The sequence below is a fragment of the Thalassophryne amazonica genome, chromosome 5 (genome assembly GCF_902500255.1).
Source record: "Thalassophryne amazonica chromosome 5, fThaAma1.1, whole genome shotgun sequence".
Lineage (NCBI taxonomy): Eukaryota > Metazoa > Chordata > Actinopteri > Batrachoidiformes > Batrachoididae > Thalassophryne > Thalassophryne amazonica.
This window is the reverse complement of record NC_047107.1, coordinates 55,791,658-55,807,163: the sequence shown is the minus strand read 5'-3', so window position 1 is coordinate 55,807,163 and position 15,506 is coordinate 55,791,658. Positions and strand designations below refer to the sequence as shown.

The following is a 15,506-nucleotide window of genomic DNA, read 5'->3' as shown; positions in this document are numbered from 1 at the left end:
AATCAGAAATGAATTTATTGCCAAGACAGGTGTGTGCTTTTTCAAATCATGTCCAATCAGCTGAATTTACCCCAGGTGGACTCAGATTAAGCTGTAGAAACATCTCAAGGATGATCAGTGGAAACAGGATGCACCTGAGCTCAATTTTGAGCTTATGCACATGTAATTAGTTTTTTTTTTAAATTTGAATAAATTTGCAAAAAAAACAAAAAAAAAACTGTTTGCACATTGTCATAATGGGGTATTATGGGCAACACAGTAGATTAGTGGTTAGTACTGTTGCCTTACAGCAAGAAGGTCGTGGGATTGATTCCCATTTGTGGCCTTTCCGTGTGGAGTTTGCATGCTCTCCCTGTGTTTGTGTGGGTTCTCGCCAGGTGCGCCAGGTGCATCCAAAGACATGCAAGTTAGGTGGATTGGAAACTCTGAATTGTATGTAGGTGTGCATGAATGTGTTTGTTTGTCTATATGTGTCCTTGCAACAGACTGGTGTCCTGTCTAGGGTGTACAGTCTAGTGTCCTGTGACTGCTGGGATAGAATCAAGCCCCTCGTGACCTTTAATTGGAGTAAGTGGTTGAAGATGAGTGAGTGAGTGATTATGAGGTAAGAAAAAAAAAATTTCATCCATGTTTGAATAAGGCTGTAACATAAAATGTGGAAAAAATGAAGCGGTGTGAATACTTTCTGTATGCACTGTATCTGTGGGAGACGTCTCTACCACTGACACAAATGTTTGATGTTGTCTCTGTAATAATATACCACTAAATGAACATGAAATGGAAGCAGAATGTCAGACAACATAAATGTACGCAAGACTAGAGGCCAGTGATAACACATGAAATGTATAAGCTGCCATATTTTCTCGAGTCTAATTGGTGACTAAACAGACTAACAGCATAAGGTCCAAAAATATATTTCTGCATGACTGCATATTTTACCAGATCAACTAAACCTTCTGCTGAATTTGAAAAGACAATTTGCCCAATTAAAGGTTCAGTGTTGATAATTAGACAAAGACAAAAATTTCCAGGGACCAGTTAACCCCATTCTGTGAACCTATAATATGCAAAAATGAGAAAGTGAAGCCATTCCCACACAGACAGAGACAAACATTTGAAGCTTTATTCACTAGGCCTCATATTATCTCAGTTGTGCTGAAAAAAAAACAAAAAAACAGAAGATGAAGGCTTTAACCATTGAACTACTGACAGCTAATCAACACTGTCCGCTTGCTCTGGGCCTGTTTATGATTTTGTCTCTCTTCGTAACCAATCTGTGGCCTTGTAGTAAGAGGACAGCTGCTTTGAAATGGGTTTCTGTCCTATCAGTAAAACACTTTATATCTGAACACAGAAAAGTGCATTGTGCCTAAGCATTTATGGAGCACCCTATTTTCAGGAGTGAACAAGTGCCTTTTTTTTCTGCTGCCCTGTGGGCAGAGCAGGTTAGAGGTCCTGTCTTAGAAGATGTCAGGACACATGCTCCAGTCGTGTCTCTCTTTAGCCTCCCAGTAACCTCCCTTGTACACAAAGTTTGTCTCTCCAGTGACCGGGTCCCTCCTCCGGTGAAACCACAGCGGCTTGTAGTCTTCGTATTCTCTACCTGAGGGCACAGGCACAGGTGTGACACAAAGAAACTTCTGACATTTATTCACACTTTTGTGTGGAAGCCACACCCTATCTTGATCTATGGGGCACGGTCTGAGATGCACAGTGTAAGCCCATTTGAAGTGTGTTGAAACCATTTTTACTTTTATGCAACATGAAATCTGAGCACAAACTAGGGCACAGGGCACAAAAAGGTTGGATTCAGTCACTGAATTAGTCATGGACGCGTTGTGCAGATAAACTGTCATTCAGTTTAAGACACAACAGCAACAAATGCAGACACATTATATTGTGATAATCTCTGAAGCGAGACGTTTTCTGTCAAGCAAGTCCATAAAGTGCAGGAGCAAATGACATGGACAACATAATAACTCCAAATGAAATACCACAAAAGGCTGGACGCTACACGAAGTGCAGTCACTGTTTTGAGACTTTAGTTGTTACATGTCTTAGGGCCCCTTCACACATAACACAATTGAGGCAGAATGGCGCACAAAGGGAGATTCGAGTGGTACTCGTGGAAAATCGCAATCTCATACGCAGGTCGGACATATCATGCTGCAGCCGAGGAGCCGCACAAAATCATGTGCCATGTCGAACTGTGGCCGAGTGGTGCAATCGAGGCAGCTTTCACACCAGCGGCCGAACGTCGACAAATGCTATATCCATCTGATCATATGACCACTCAGCTGATGATCCAAATGTCACGTCCACCATGTGAGTGATAGTCCACATGACGTGGTATCCTTCAGCACACCGCGCACTGGACACGTTGAGCCGGCTGATGTGTTCATGATCATTCAATCATATCAGTTCATTAATTCCTTGGCTCGTGTACAGAGGAACAGGGAATAGAGGGACGCTAATTCTTGTATCGTCTGCTCTTTATACCAGGAATTAAATATTTTAACAGACAAAACGCAATCCATTTAATCCGTCATTTCCAACACAGACCGTCACGTCATCAGGCATCAATTACACATCATACGAATAATAAGAGGAACTTTACTAATCCCGAAGGATATTGTTTTACCAGAGTGCCAAAACAGCTTTTTTTTCCTTTTTTGTTACAGTGAGAACAGAATCATTACCAGTAATATGGTTGTCTTACATTTAAATAGTACATTCATTGTTCTTATGATGTTCTGTGCTCTCTCATTATTTGGTCCTTAAACATTTTCATAGAATTATGTACATTTGCACATCTAACTCCTTCTGCTGCTGTGTGAATGCGATGTGATCTCACACCTCTAACATGCTTGCCATGTGGTCATGTGCACGCACACGAGCGTGCACGATACCAGCGCCGCAGGATCGTTCATGCTTGTCCAACCGTGTGTCTCAACGGCTGGAATTTTTCACGGTTTGCCAATTCGTTTTTTTTTTCTACCCTTTCTCGGCAGGTTTCTGCTTCTTTCGCCCAACTTCATGTTATGTGTGAAGGGGCCATTAATAATGTATTAGCAGCAGTCTATGTTGTAGTTCAAACTCATGTTTAAAGTCCGAACCCCTTGTAAAAACTGAACGCCCTCTGGTTTGGTTCACTTTCTTGGTGCTGTCTGCCTGCCAACCACGAGCGGAAGAAACCAGAAAAAAATGTTACAAGCCAAATTTTAAAGCCTTGTATTTTTCCAAAAAATAATTTCTGAATTTTGTTTTGTTAAATTTTGTTTTCAGTTCAGCTGCGTTGATGAGTTGATATGCATCCCTACATATACAAGGACAGTACATGCACAGCGTGAACTCTCCATGTAATGTGTATCATTGTGCCCTTTTTTAAAGAGCAGAAATACTGTGTACTCGAGTTTAGAACAGGTTTTTGTTGGTCTATGGTCCAATTGCTTTTGGCTTCCACATGATAGCAATCTAACTGCAATAAGCCTGATCACACCTCGTTTTGAGACCAACACGCAGACGAGTGGACTTTGAATAGTGCTGTTACAGGACAGGGTCACTGGGTGTGGGTGAAAATGGCGTCATCAGGGAACTAACATGAGACTTGTGCTGCGCTGTACGCTGCTTTACATTGGCTGGAAGTAAGGGCATATAATGTAAATACTATAATTTAAACTGAACTGAGCTTGAATTAGTGCTAATCAGTACATCATAGAAACAGGTAATTCCTAAACAGACATGTTCCAAATATGCAGGGATTTTTGTCCTTCCCTGTGTGTTATTAAGTTGACATGAAGGAACATCATGCAGTTCTCAGACAGAGGTGGAACACACAGAGGATGAAGTGTGTGCAGGAGTGATGTACAACAGAGGGGTGTATGATGACCTCCACTCAGCAGAGTCATAATCACACACTGATCAACAAGAGAGGGAGGAAAAGAAAGTCGTGGGTACATCAAATACCACTTAGCCTATGCACAGCATGCACACAGGAACACAACCAGGATGACACATTTAGACTGTAAACACTTCAATCAATCTCATGAACACAAGACCCATCTGAGGTCAGTCCCTGGGTTATTAAGTACTTCCTCCTAAGCAGAAATGAGAACTAGTTGTCCTACTACAGCCATGAAGTAGACTTACAGCAAACACACTGTAGCCACTACAGGTGGGGAATTGATGAGGTTGTATGACTTCTAAACAGCACCACCAAAACTGGTCATCAAGATCCTACATTTTCAACTTTGTTTTCTCAACAGCTACGTTATTCTCTGATTCACTATAATGACAAGTTTAATCACAGAACTAGGATCAACTAAATACATTTTACATCCCTAGAAATGCACTGTTTGGGATTCAGATTTTATTTCTCTGTCTATTATATATATATATATATATATATATATATATATATATATATATATATATATATATATATATGAAGTCTGTTAGAAAAGTATTGGACCTTTGTTTTGCAAAAACCTGATGGATTTGAATCACGTGTGCTTGCATGAGCCAACCTTGAACCTTTGTGCGCATGCGTGAATTTTTTCACGCCTGTCGACTGCATCATTTGCTGGCAAGCAGCCTTTGTGTGAGGTCATGTGTTGTGCTCTCGTCGGATTTTCATTGCAAGGAAAAGACGGAACGACTGGAGCAGCGCTACTGCATCAAATTTGACCAGAAACTGGGCGACAGCCAGGTGGAAACCATTCGGGAGATTCAGACGGCTTTCGCAATTTCTCGGATAGTCACATGACATTCCCGCATCACCACAGCGTTCACTTTGGAAATGATCTGGTCATCTCAGCATGTTGATGGCTGACTGGAGCGTGGCTCGCTCTCCACCTTTGTGCGGACGTCTTTAAACCGGTTGTACCGCTCCTTAATCTGTGTGATGCCCATAGGATCGTCACCGAAAGCCGTCTGAATCATCTGAATGGTTTCCACCTGGCTGTCACCCAGTTTCTGTCAAAATTTGATGCGGCGCTGCTCCAGTCGTTCCGTCTTTTTCCTTGAAAATCCGCCGAGCTCACTACAAACGTCCTCACACAAAGGCTGCTTACCAGCAAATGACACAATCGACAGGAGTGAAAAAATTCACGCATGCGCACGAAGGTTCAAGGTTGGCTGATGCAAGCACACGTGATTCAAATCCATCAGGTTTTTGCAAAAAAATAAAAAGGTCCAATACTTTTCTAACAGACCTCATATATATATATATATATATGTCCTAGCTGTAACTAGGTTTAAGGATATGATTCCTTCTTTATGTTCTCTAATGCCATATACCAACACAGTGCAGAGTAGCTACCTAAACTCTGTAAGTGAGATAGAGTATCTCGTCAATAGTTTTACATCCTCATTGAAGACAACTTTGGATGCTGTAGCTCCTCTGAAAAAGAGAGCTTTAAATCAGAAGTGCCTGACTCCGTGGTATAACTCACAAACTCGTAGCTTAAAGCAGATAACCCGTAAGTTGGAGAGGAAATGGCGTCTCACTAATTTAGAAGATCTTCTCTTAGCCTGGAAAAAGAGTCTGTTGCTCTATAAAAAAGCCCTCCGTAAAGCTAGGACATCTTTCTACTCATCACTAATTGAAGAAAATAAGAACAACCCCAGGTTTCTTTTCAGCACTGTAGCCAGGCTGACAAAGAGTCAGAGCTCTATTGAGCTGAGTATTCCATTAACTTTAACTAGTAATGACTTCATGACTTTCTTTGCTAACAAAATTTTAACTATTAGAGAAAAATTACTCATAACCATCCCAAAGACGTATCGTTATCTTTGGCTGCTTTCAGTGATGCCAGTATTTGGTTAGACTCTTTCTCTCAGATTGTTCTGTCTGAGTTATTTTCATTAGTTACTTTATCCAAACCATCAACATGTTTATTAGACCCCATTCCTACCAGGCTGCTCAAGGAAGCCCTACCATTATTTAATGCTTCGATCTTAAATATGATCAATCTATCTTTGTTAGTTGGCTATGTACCACAGGCTTTTAAGGTGGCAGTAATTAAACCATTACTTAAAAAGCCATCACTTGACCCAGCTATCTTAGCTAATTATAGGCCAATCTCCAACCTTCCTTTTCTCTCAAAAATTCTTGAAAGGGTAGTTGTAAAACAGCTAACTGATCATCTGCAGAGGAATGGTCTATTTGAAGAGTTTCAGTCAGGTTTTAGAATTCATCATAGTACAGAAACAGCATTAGTGAAGGTTACAAATGATCTTCTTATGGCCTCGGACAGTGGACTCATCTCTATGCTTGTTCTGTTAGACCTCAGTGCTGCTTTTGATACTGTTGACCATAAAATTTTATTACAGAGATTAGAGCATGCCATAGGTATTAAAGGCACTGCACTGCGGTGGTTTGAATCATATTTGTCTAATAGATTACAATTTGTTCATGTAAATGGGGAATCTTCTTCACAGACTAAAGTTAATTATGGAGTTCCACAAGGTTCTGTGCTAGGACCAATTTTATTCACTTTATACATGCTTCCCTTAGGCAGTATTATTAGACGGTATTGCTTAAATGTTCATTGTTACGCAGATGATACCCAGCTTTATCTATCCATGAAGCCAGAGGACACACACCAATTAGCTAAACTGCAAGATTGTCTTACAGACATAAAGACATGGATGACCTCTAATTTCCTGCTTTTAAACTCAGATAAAACTGAAGTTATTGTACTTGGCCCCACAAATCTTAGAAACATGGTGTCTAACCAGATCCTTACTCTGAATGGCATTATCCTGACCTCTAGTAATACTGTGGGAAATCTTGGAGTCATTTTTGATCAGGATATGTCATTCAAAGCGCATATTAAACAAATATGTAGGACTGCTTTTTTGCATTTACGCAATATCTCTAAAATTAGAAAGGTCTTGTCTCAGAGTGATGCTGAAAAACTAATTCATGCATTTATTTCCTCTTGGCTGGACTATTGTAATTCATTATTATCAGGTTGTCCTAAAAGTTCCCTAAAAAGCCTTCAGTTAATTCAAAATGCTGCAGCTAGAGTACTGACGGGGACTAGAAGGAGAGAGCATATCTCACCCATATTGGCCTCTCTTCATTGGCTTCCTGTTAATTCTAGAATAGAATTTAAAATTCTTCTTCTTACTTATAAGGTTTTGAATAATCAGGTCCCATCTTATCTTAGGGACCTCGTAGTACCATATCACCCCAATAGAGCGCTTCGCTCTCAGACTGCAGGCTTACTTGTAGTTCCTAGGGTTTGTAAGAGTAGAATGGGAGGCAGAGCCTTCAGCTTTCAGGCTCCTCTCCTGTGGAACCAGCTCCCAATTCAGATCAGGGAGACAGACACCCTCTCTACTTTTAAGATTAGGCTTAAAACTTTCCTTTTTGCTAAAGCTTATAGTTAGGGCTGGATCAGGTGACCCTGAACCATCCCTTAGTTATGCTGCTATAGACGTAGACTGCTGGGGGGTTCCCATGATGCACTGTTTCTTTCTCTTTTTGCTCTGTATTAGGTTTTACATAATTATTGTATGGCCTTGCCTTACAATATAAAGCGCCTTGGGGCAACTGTTTGTTGTGATTTGGCGCTATATAAAAAAAAAAAATTGATTGATTGATTGATTGATATATATATATATCACAACTTGGCTTTGCAAATGCCCCCTTTTTTTTTTTTACAAATAAAAAATGGCATATTTTACAAAAGCACATTTACAACCCTGGCAAAAATTATGGAATCACCGGCCTCGGAGGATGTTCATTCAGTTGTTTAATTTTGTAGAAAAAAAGCAGATCACAGACATGACACAAAACTAAAGTCATTTCAAATGGCAACTTTCTGGCTTTAAGAAACACTATAAGAAATCAGAAAAAAAAAATTGTGGCAGTCAGTAACGGTTACTTTTTTTAGACCAAGCAGAGGGAATCACTCAATTCTGAGGAAAAAATTATGGAATCATGAAAAACAAAAGAACGCTCCAACACATCACTAGTATTTTGTTGCACCACCTCTGGCTTTTATAACAGCTTGCAGTCTCTGAGGCATGGACTTAATGAGTGACAAACAGTACTCTTCATCAATCTGGCTCTAACTTTCTCTGATTGCTGTTGCCAGATCAGCTTTGCAGGTTGGAGCCTTGTCATGGACCATTTTCTTCAACTTCCACCAAAGATTTTCAAGTGGATTAAGATCCGGACTATTTGCAGGCCATGGCATTGACCCTATGTGTCTTTTTGCAAGGAATGTTTTCACAGTTTTTGCTCTATGGCAAGATGCATTATCATCTTGAAAAATGATTTCATCATCCCCAAACATCCTTTCAATTGATGGGATAAGAAAAGTGTCCAAAATATCAACGTAAACTTGTGCATTTATTGATGATGTAATGACAGCCATCTCCCCAGTGCCTTTACCTGACATGCAGCCCCATATCATCAATGACTGTGGACATTTACATGTTCTCTTCAGGCAGTCATCTTTATAAATCTCATTGGAACGGCACCAAACAAAAGTTCCAGCATCATCACCTTGCCCAATGCAGATTCGAGATTCATCACTGAATATGACTTTCATCCAGTCATCCACAGTCCACGATTGCTTTTCCTTAGCCATTGTAACCTTGTTTTTTTCTGTTTAGGTGTTAATGATGGCTTTTGTTTAGCTTTTCTGTATGTAAATCCCGTTTCCTTTAGGCGGTTTCTTACAGTTCGGTCACAGACGTTGACTCCAGCTTCCTCCCATTCGTTCCTCATTTGTTTTGTTGTGCATTTTTGATTTTTGAGACATACTGCTTTAAGTTTTCTGTCTTGACGCTTTGATGTCTTCCTTGGTCTACCAGTATGTTTGCCTTTAACAACCTTCCCATGTTGTTTGTATTTGGTCCAGAGTTTAGACACAGCTGACTGTGAACAACCAACATCTTTTGCAACACTGCATGATGATTTACCCTCTTTTAAGAGATTGATAATCCTCTCCTTTGTTTCAATTGACATCTCTCGTGTTGGAGCCATGATTCATGTCAGTCCACTTGGTGCAACAGCTCTCCAAGGTGTGATCACTCCTTTTTAGATGCAGACTAACGAGCAGATCTGATTTGATGCAGGTGTTAGTTTTGGGGATGAAAATGTACAGGGTGATTCCATAATTTATTCCTCAGAATTGAGTGACTCCATATTTTTTTCCCTCTGCTTGGTCTAAAAAAGTAACCGTTACTGACTGCCACAATTATTTTTCCTGATTTCTTATAGTGTTTCTTAAAGCCAGAAAGTTGCCATTTGAAATGACTTTAGTTTTGTGTCATGTCTGTGATCTGCTTTTTTTCTACAAAATTAAACAACTGAATGAACATCCTCCGAGGCCGGTGATTCCATAATTATTGCCAGGGGTTGTATATGTAAACACCAACACACACCTCACATTAACGTGTTGGTTTTTACATAGAATGATTGATCAGTGTTAACGGAGGCACATCTTACCCATAATCCCTTTGGCATTATAAAACTTCAGAATTAGTGCATTATTTAAAATTTAAAAAATATGTTACATTTTAACTTTGTACTAATGACAGAATTGACATTAATGGAGTTATTCTATTGGTATTAATTTTACATATAACTCAAAACCATAAGTCAGCACTGCTTTATTTTCCAAGACCTCCACCTCACGGCGACATTGCTATTGAGTAGAGAGTTGAGCTTCGCTGCTCCTCTCAGCTGCTTCACTGCTGCAAGCTATGTAGTAAACAGGAGCTTCCAGCAGTGGGCAGGGTGCACAAAGACAGAAGTATTGACTTATTATTTTGGTCTGTGGTCGCCTTTGACGCTACCAGAAGTGATTCAGCTTGTTAGTTGCAAGTGTACTGGAGACAACACTGAAAGTTATCGGTTATCGATTAGCTGTAGCTTCTGATAATTTTTTGGGTGGTTTATCAGTTTAGCTTCATAAAAGATAACTTTTCAGTTAGCTGCTTATCTGTTATCAAAGCTAACTTTTTGGTTAGCTGTGCCTACCACTGGGTATCAGCCACGTTAGTAGTATGAGACAAAATGTAATTTTAATCCATTTACATCTTTTATGCAAATCTGATTGGTTAATCATGTGAGATTTCAGACCGTATAAGTGTGGCAAAAATATTAGACCGTTTCACATTTGGATGTATTACTCCGCGCCCTGACTGGTGTTCTGATTAGGTGTCATTCCTGTCAAATATCTTTCCTGTCCTCTGCGCAACTGTGCACAATTCGACAGAACACCAGCCACTTGCACTGCTAGCTAGTAGTGCTGTTAGCTCAGAGCTAGAGAAAGTTGCGTACCACCGCCGTCGCCGCCGAAATGGGTGAATTTAAGCTACCGTACAAAAGTATCGATGTGGATTCTGATACATAATTACCTTTTTCACATTTGATGGATTTGTTGGATTTCACATTTGATGGATTACTCCGCGCCCTGACCACTGTTGGAGCAATGCTGCCTCATGGTAAGCCTCACCAACTGAATTACCTACAGAAAAATAAACCCTGCTAACGATGGAATTGGATTGGAATGGGAATAACCCCCTTGTATTTGATGATTTGCAGGCATTCATGCAGTTATACGGTCGCAAATATCCATAAAACCCCTTTTTACCAGCTCCGCTAATGCGGCGCTGGTAAAGCTCAATTTGCAACCGTATAAGGGTGATTCTTTAACTACGGGCACTATTGGCCTTGTAAATGTAATTTCCACCACACCATTGCTTTACAATATAAAGCGACTTGGGGCAACTGTTTGTTGTGATTTGGCGCTATATACATGTGCTCTGATGTCACTGTTTATCTCCATAGAAACTACCCAAACAATCTTTCATACAAAGTGTTTAAAGAGACATTACAGTGTTGTGGTGGAAATTACTGCAATATTGTGGGACAACTACATTTTGTTTAAAAAAATCACAACAGTTGTATGACATTGAATACCCCAATTATGTTTTGATTATTTTACTGATATTTTATTCAGAGATATTTTAAAACATTAGAAAAAATGTTTCTTTACCATTCATTTTTATCATTGAAGATCAAAAGTCTGGGTGTGGGACAAGCACAAAACGGCAATATTTGCATATAATGATGCTGAAAAAAGGTGAAAAAGTCATCATAGACTACTAGAACAAATTTCTTAACACACTTTCATTGTACAGATAACTATAAAAGTGTGAAATTTCCCCTTTTTTCTGTTTTTCATACAATATAATCAAAGGACATAATAAGTGCCCGTAGTCTAAGAATCACCCATAAACAGCATGAACGTCCGCAAATCATCAGACACAACAGGGTTATTCCCTAAATGTAAACCTTCTTTTTTCATTAAATGTTCATGAATTGATTAAATCTCTTATCATTCACGTTGGGATGAATTTGCTATGCAGCCTGTTAAATGTTTTTTTGCCAAAGCATTGTGCCAGGCTGCCTTTAATATTTTGCTCATTTTATTTGTTAATATTTCAGCCAATGAAACCACACTCTGTACAAATTTGAAATCATTCTACATAGTGTTAATCTTCAATGGCCATCTCATCTGTGAAATTCTACATTAATTCATATGAAATGTCAACTTTCGTCAAAAATGGGTGGCGTCTAAACTCAAATGCACTCTGATCTCATCCGGGTACAGTGACTCACCAACAAATGTGGCATCGGTACATTTTCACTTTTAGGTTTGTATTTTGGAAGAAAAAGGTAAATCAGCCAATTCCATTTATGCTTCCAAAATTTCTGAATGGAATAATCCAGTCACTGGCTGGTTCACTGTTTTCCTCTGTTTGACTGCACTACAGTCCACGACTCACACACAGCAGCCAGAGGGGTGTGGCCATGCCTCCTGCATGCTGGCAGAAAACCACACCTCCTGTTACACAGATCATGAAACTAGAGTGACACACAGTCTGTGGAAATGAGATAAAATATTTGTGACTTATGGAAGCAAAAAAAGCACATATCTATAATTATACTGTGCAGAGTCGTACCGTGTATTCTGCGTACAGTTCTGTGCGCCGGAACCATCGTCTGTGTGTGTACTAGGCATGTGGAGATTAATCAATACAAATCGGTATCTAGATACAAATGTGCGCGATGTGAGTGCGTTGATTCAACTGACGGGTGAAATTGTGATGCATCACTCACTGCGTGCTTTTCCAAGACACACTGAATGCACTATCACTGCTTCATGTTGGGTTTTGAACACGGATGGAAGCCAGAAAGCACATTTCTACTGCAACTAAATGGAGGTCCATGAAAACAGCTGAAGACGTTTTTGACGCACCCAAAACATTCAAATCAGGCCTTTGGAGATACTTTGGCATTTTTAAAAAAGATAGGAAACTTGACAAAACGCAGGCTGTTTGTAAAGAATGCCGTGGCTGCCGCTGCTCGCCCCAACTCGGATGCCTCAGATTGTAAACCGAGCTCCAGCAAACTGGTGAGAAAGTATCTCAAATTACTTTTGCCAAGACGGGACTCTGTCAGTGAGCGACTCACTTTAAGTAACTCGAGAGTGATGTCTTACTGTTTACTGTACTGTTTAAGATCTGACATTGTGATGAAACAGGTTCTGACTATGAGGGAAGAGATTCCTGTTTCTTAATGTTGAATCTGGTAACTTTGCTACTTATAAGGAGTAAAACAAATCCTCTGCCTCTAACAGAATCAGAAGAATAAGAAGAATACCATAGTACCATACTGAATTGCAGCTTCTTACTTTCTATTTGAATTTTTGGTATAATTTCTGTGCATCAAGTTGAATCACATTGTATCGCATCATATCGCATTGTGAAGAATTGAATCACCATCAAATACATATCAAATCACATTGAAATGGGAACGGGGTGAATCGTATTGCATCATATTGTCAGTATCGTCATGTATCGCTATATGTATCGTATCGCTGGTAGTGTATCGAGGTGCGTATCGAATCATTGTCAGTGATGAGATTCATATGCCTAGTGTGTACAGTACGGTTCAATATAAATATATGTATTGTGACACCCCTACTGAGAAACCAATATTTCTCGACATTGCGCCCAGCAAGTCAAAATGCCACGTTTGAGAAATGCTAGTTTCTCAGAATGCAAAGGGTGGAGAACCACTTTTTCTGGGTCAGGCTCAAAACTTCACAGTTGCCCCTTGTGTGTGTGTATATCGGGTTAGGGTTCGAAATGATACTTGGTTTTGGTTCAGGTTCGGTTATGTCAGCACAAAGACAATGAACATGTAGAACTTTTGTGAATCAAAGATGTCATAGCCCTGCCTCTCTAAGCTCAGGCGCTGATGAATGACATGTTGTTCTTAACTTTGTGATTTAATATACTTTTTTTGTCTTGGTGGGTCATTAATGGGATTTATTTTTGTCACTAGCAGAGTGCTAGTGGCTGTGGTGAATGCCGATTGTGAATAAAGGGAGCACTGTGAAGCTAATAAAATATTTGCAGAAAAGGACCTTCACCTTTTAAAATAAGTCCTTTTTTTTTTCTTGTTGGCAATTGGTCAAAGCGGCTCTGGATTGATAAGCGAAGCCAGAGCACCATATTTTAACACAAAGGGACTATTATAAAATGCTGCATTTATTCACAAGCAATTTCCATCATAAGGAATTAAAGTGTTTCCAGACCTTGTCTTCCAAAACAAGGGCGTTTTATGTGGATAACAGTTTTTGTCAGGGTGTGATGATGAATCCAGCTGAGAGGACGCAACATGTCAGACTAAAAGACTTTATTTACTCTGTGTGCTGGGGTGGTCAACAGGTCTGGCTTCACATGATGCAAATATTCATTTTTGTGAATTAAAAAAAGAAGAAAATACAGGATCTACCACCTTTCTTCCTGTTCATGGGGATTTGCTTCGGATGGAAGTGACAGAGACATTAGCAGCGTTGGGTTCGGACTGAAACAATAAAGTGCTTGTCGGGTTTGGTCCCTACTCTGTCAGATGCAGGTCGAGTTCAGACAGAAATATGTGGCCAGAACCACAAATATATATATATATATATATATATATATATATATATATATATATATATATATATATATATATATACAGTGTTGCCACAGTTACTTTGAAAAAGTAATCCAATTACTGATTACTCCTTGAAAAAGTAACTTAGTTACTTTACTGATTACTCAATTGTAAAAGTAACTAAGTCAGATTACTAGTTACTTTTTTAGTTACTTTTCCCAGCTGCCAACAACAACCCTCTGCCACCTCAACATGACAATATCTGTTTTGCCAAAACTCACTTTATAGTTACCCTTTCTTGACTTCAATGAAAATAAATACTTGTTTTATAAAAAGTAAAATAAAGACCTCTCTCTTGACCTCATATTTAACTGTTGACAGCACTGTAACAGTAAAACTTGCAATTTCGAACCTACATTGTTTATAAATGTAACTATTAAATTCTAACATTTTTCTAACATTTAAATTCTCTCAACATTTTACTTGTAGAAATTATTATTATTTTAGGCAATATTAGTAGTTGTAGTAAAAAAAGGCTTCAAAAGTGGACCTTTAATCTAGGGGTGTTATGGGGGAGGGGGCATATCCCTGTCCCACGCCCCCATTCCATCTGGATTTGCCCCTGCTTTGGCGTTTGAGCACAAAGAATGGATAACATTTATTTATGCAGAAAACAGGACCAGATTTACAGGTAAGAAAGTTTTATTGCGTTTTCACATCATGTGGTCCTCAGAAAGAGTGTTTAGGTGCATTTGAGTGGAAAATAGTGTTAGTTGTTGATGCGTCGCGGAGGATCAGCTGTTTTTAACGACCAGATACAGAGTGGCTCAGCTCAGAATTCTAAATAAAGGAGGAAAAAAAGTATAAAAATGTCTTTGTGTACTATTATGAGAGATTCGGGTACTTAAGGTTAAATATTACTTTGATTTCCATTTCCAATTTTTGAGTGCGCTGGTTGAAAAGGCTATATTTTTTTTTAATTATTATTATTATTTTTAGTTATTTTCCTAAATGACTCACTACATCCCAGCATATCCTTTTGTATAACTTGTAATTATACATTATTGTTTTGGTTTACATTTGGTCTGCTCAGTGGTGTTTTTGGTGTTGTCAGTGGTGTTATTAATGTTTGTCTGTTTTAATATGTTAAAACCAAATAAAATATAATAAAAAAAAATGTCTTTGTAAAGCTCAGTGCAGGTGTGCTGATCACCGCGCTTTAAGAGGTGAGGACGAGTTGAGCAGCTGCAAAAAACCGTGGATGAAAAGCTCACAGCTCGCTTAAAGTGGGCAGTTCAGTCGAACCCCGACCCCCTGCCCACGGACCAAGTTTAATGCTGCTATCGACCCACAATGAAAAATAATAGTAACGCACAGTGACATGGAGAAGTAACTTTAATGTGATTACTGATTTGGAAAGATTAACGCGTTAGATTACTCGTTACTAAAAAAAGTGGTCAGATTAGAGTAACGTGTTACTAAGTAACGCGTTACCGGCATCACTGTATATATATATATGTGTGTGTGT

The 15,506-nt window shown here is 39.2% G+C and overlaps 1 protein-coding gene across 2 annotated transcripts in view; it reads right to left on the bottom strand.

Annotated features, from left to right (window-relative positions):
* Positions 1-1,109: 1,109 nt before the first annotated feature.
* Positions 1,110-15,506, bottom strand: part of si:ch211-106a19.1 (uncharacterized protein LOC561797 homolog) — a 193,442-nt gene continuing 179,045 nt past the window's right edge. For both annotated transcript variants that reach the window (XM_034170314.1, XM_034170313.1), the window contains one exon: positions 1,110-1,603. In XM_034170314.1, coding sequence (XP_034026205.1) covers positions 1,461-1,603 — 143 coding nt within the window. In that variant the 3' untranslated portion in view covers positions 1,110-1,460. The remainder of the gene's footprint in view (positions 1,604-15,506) is intronic.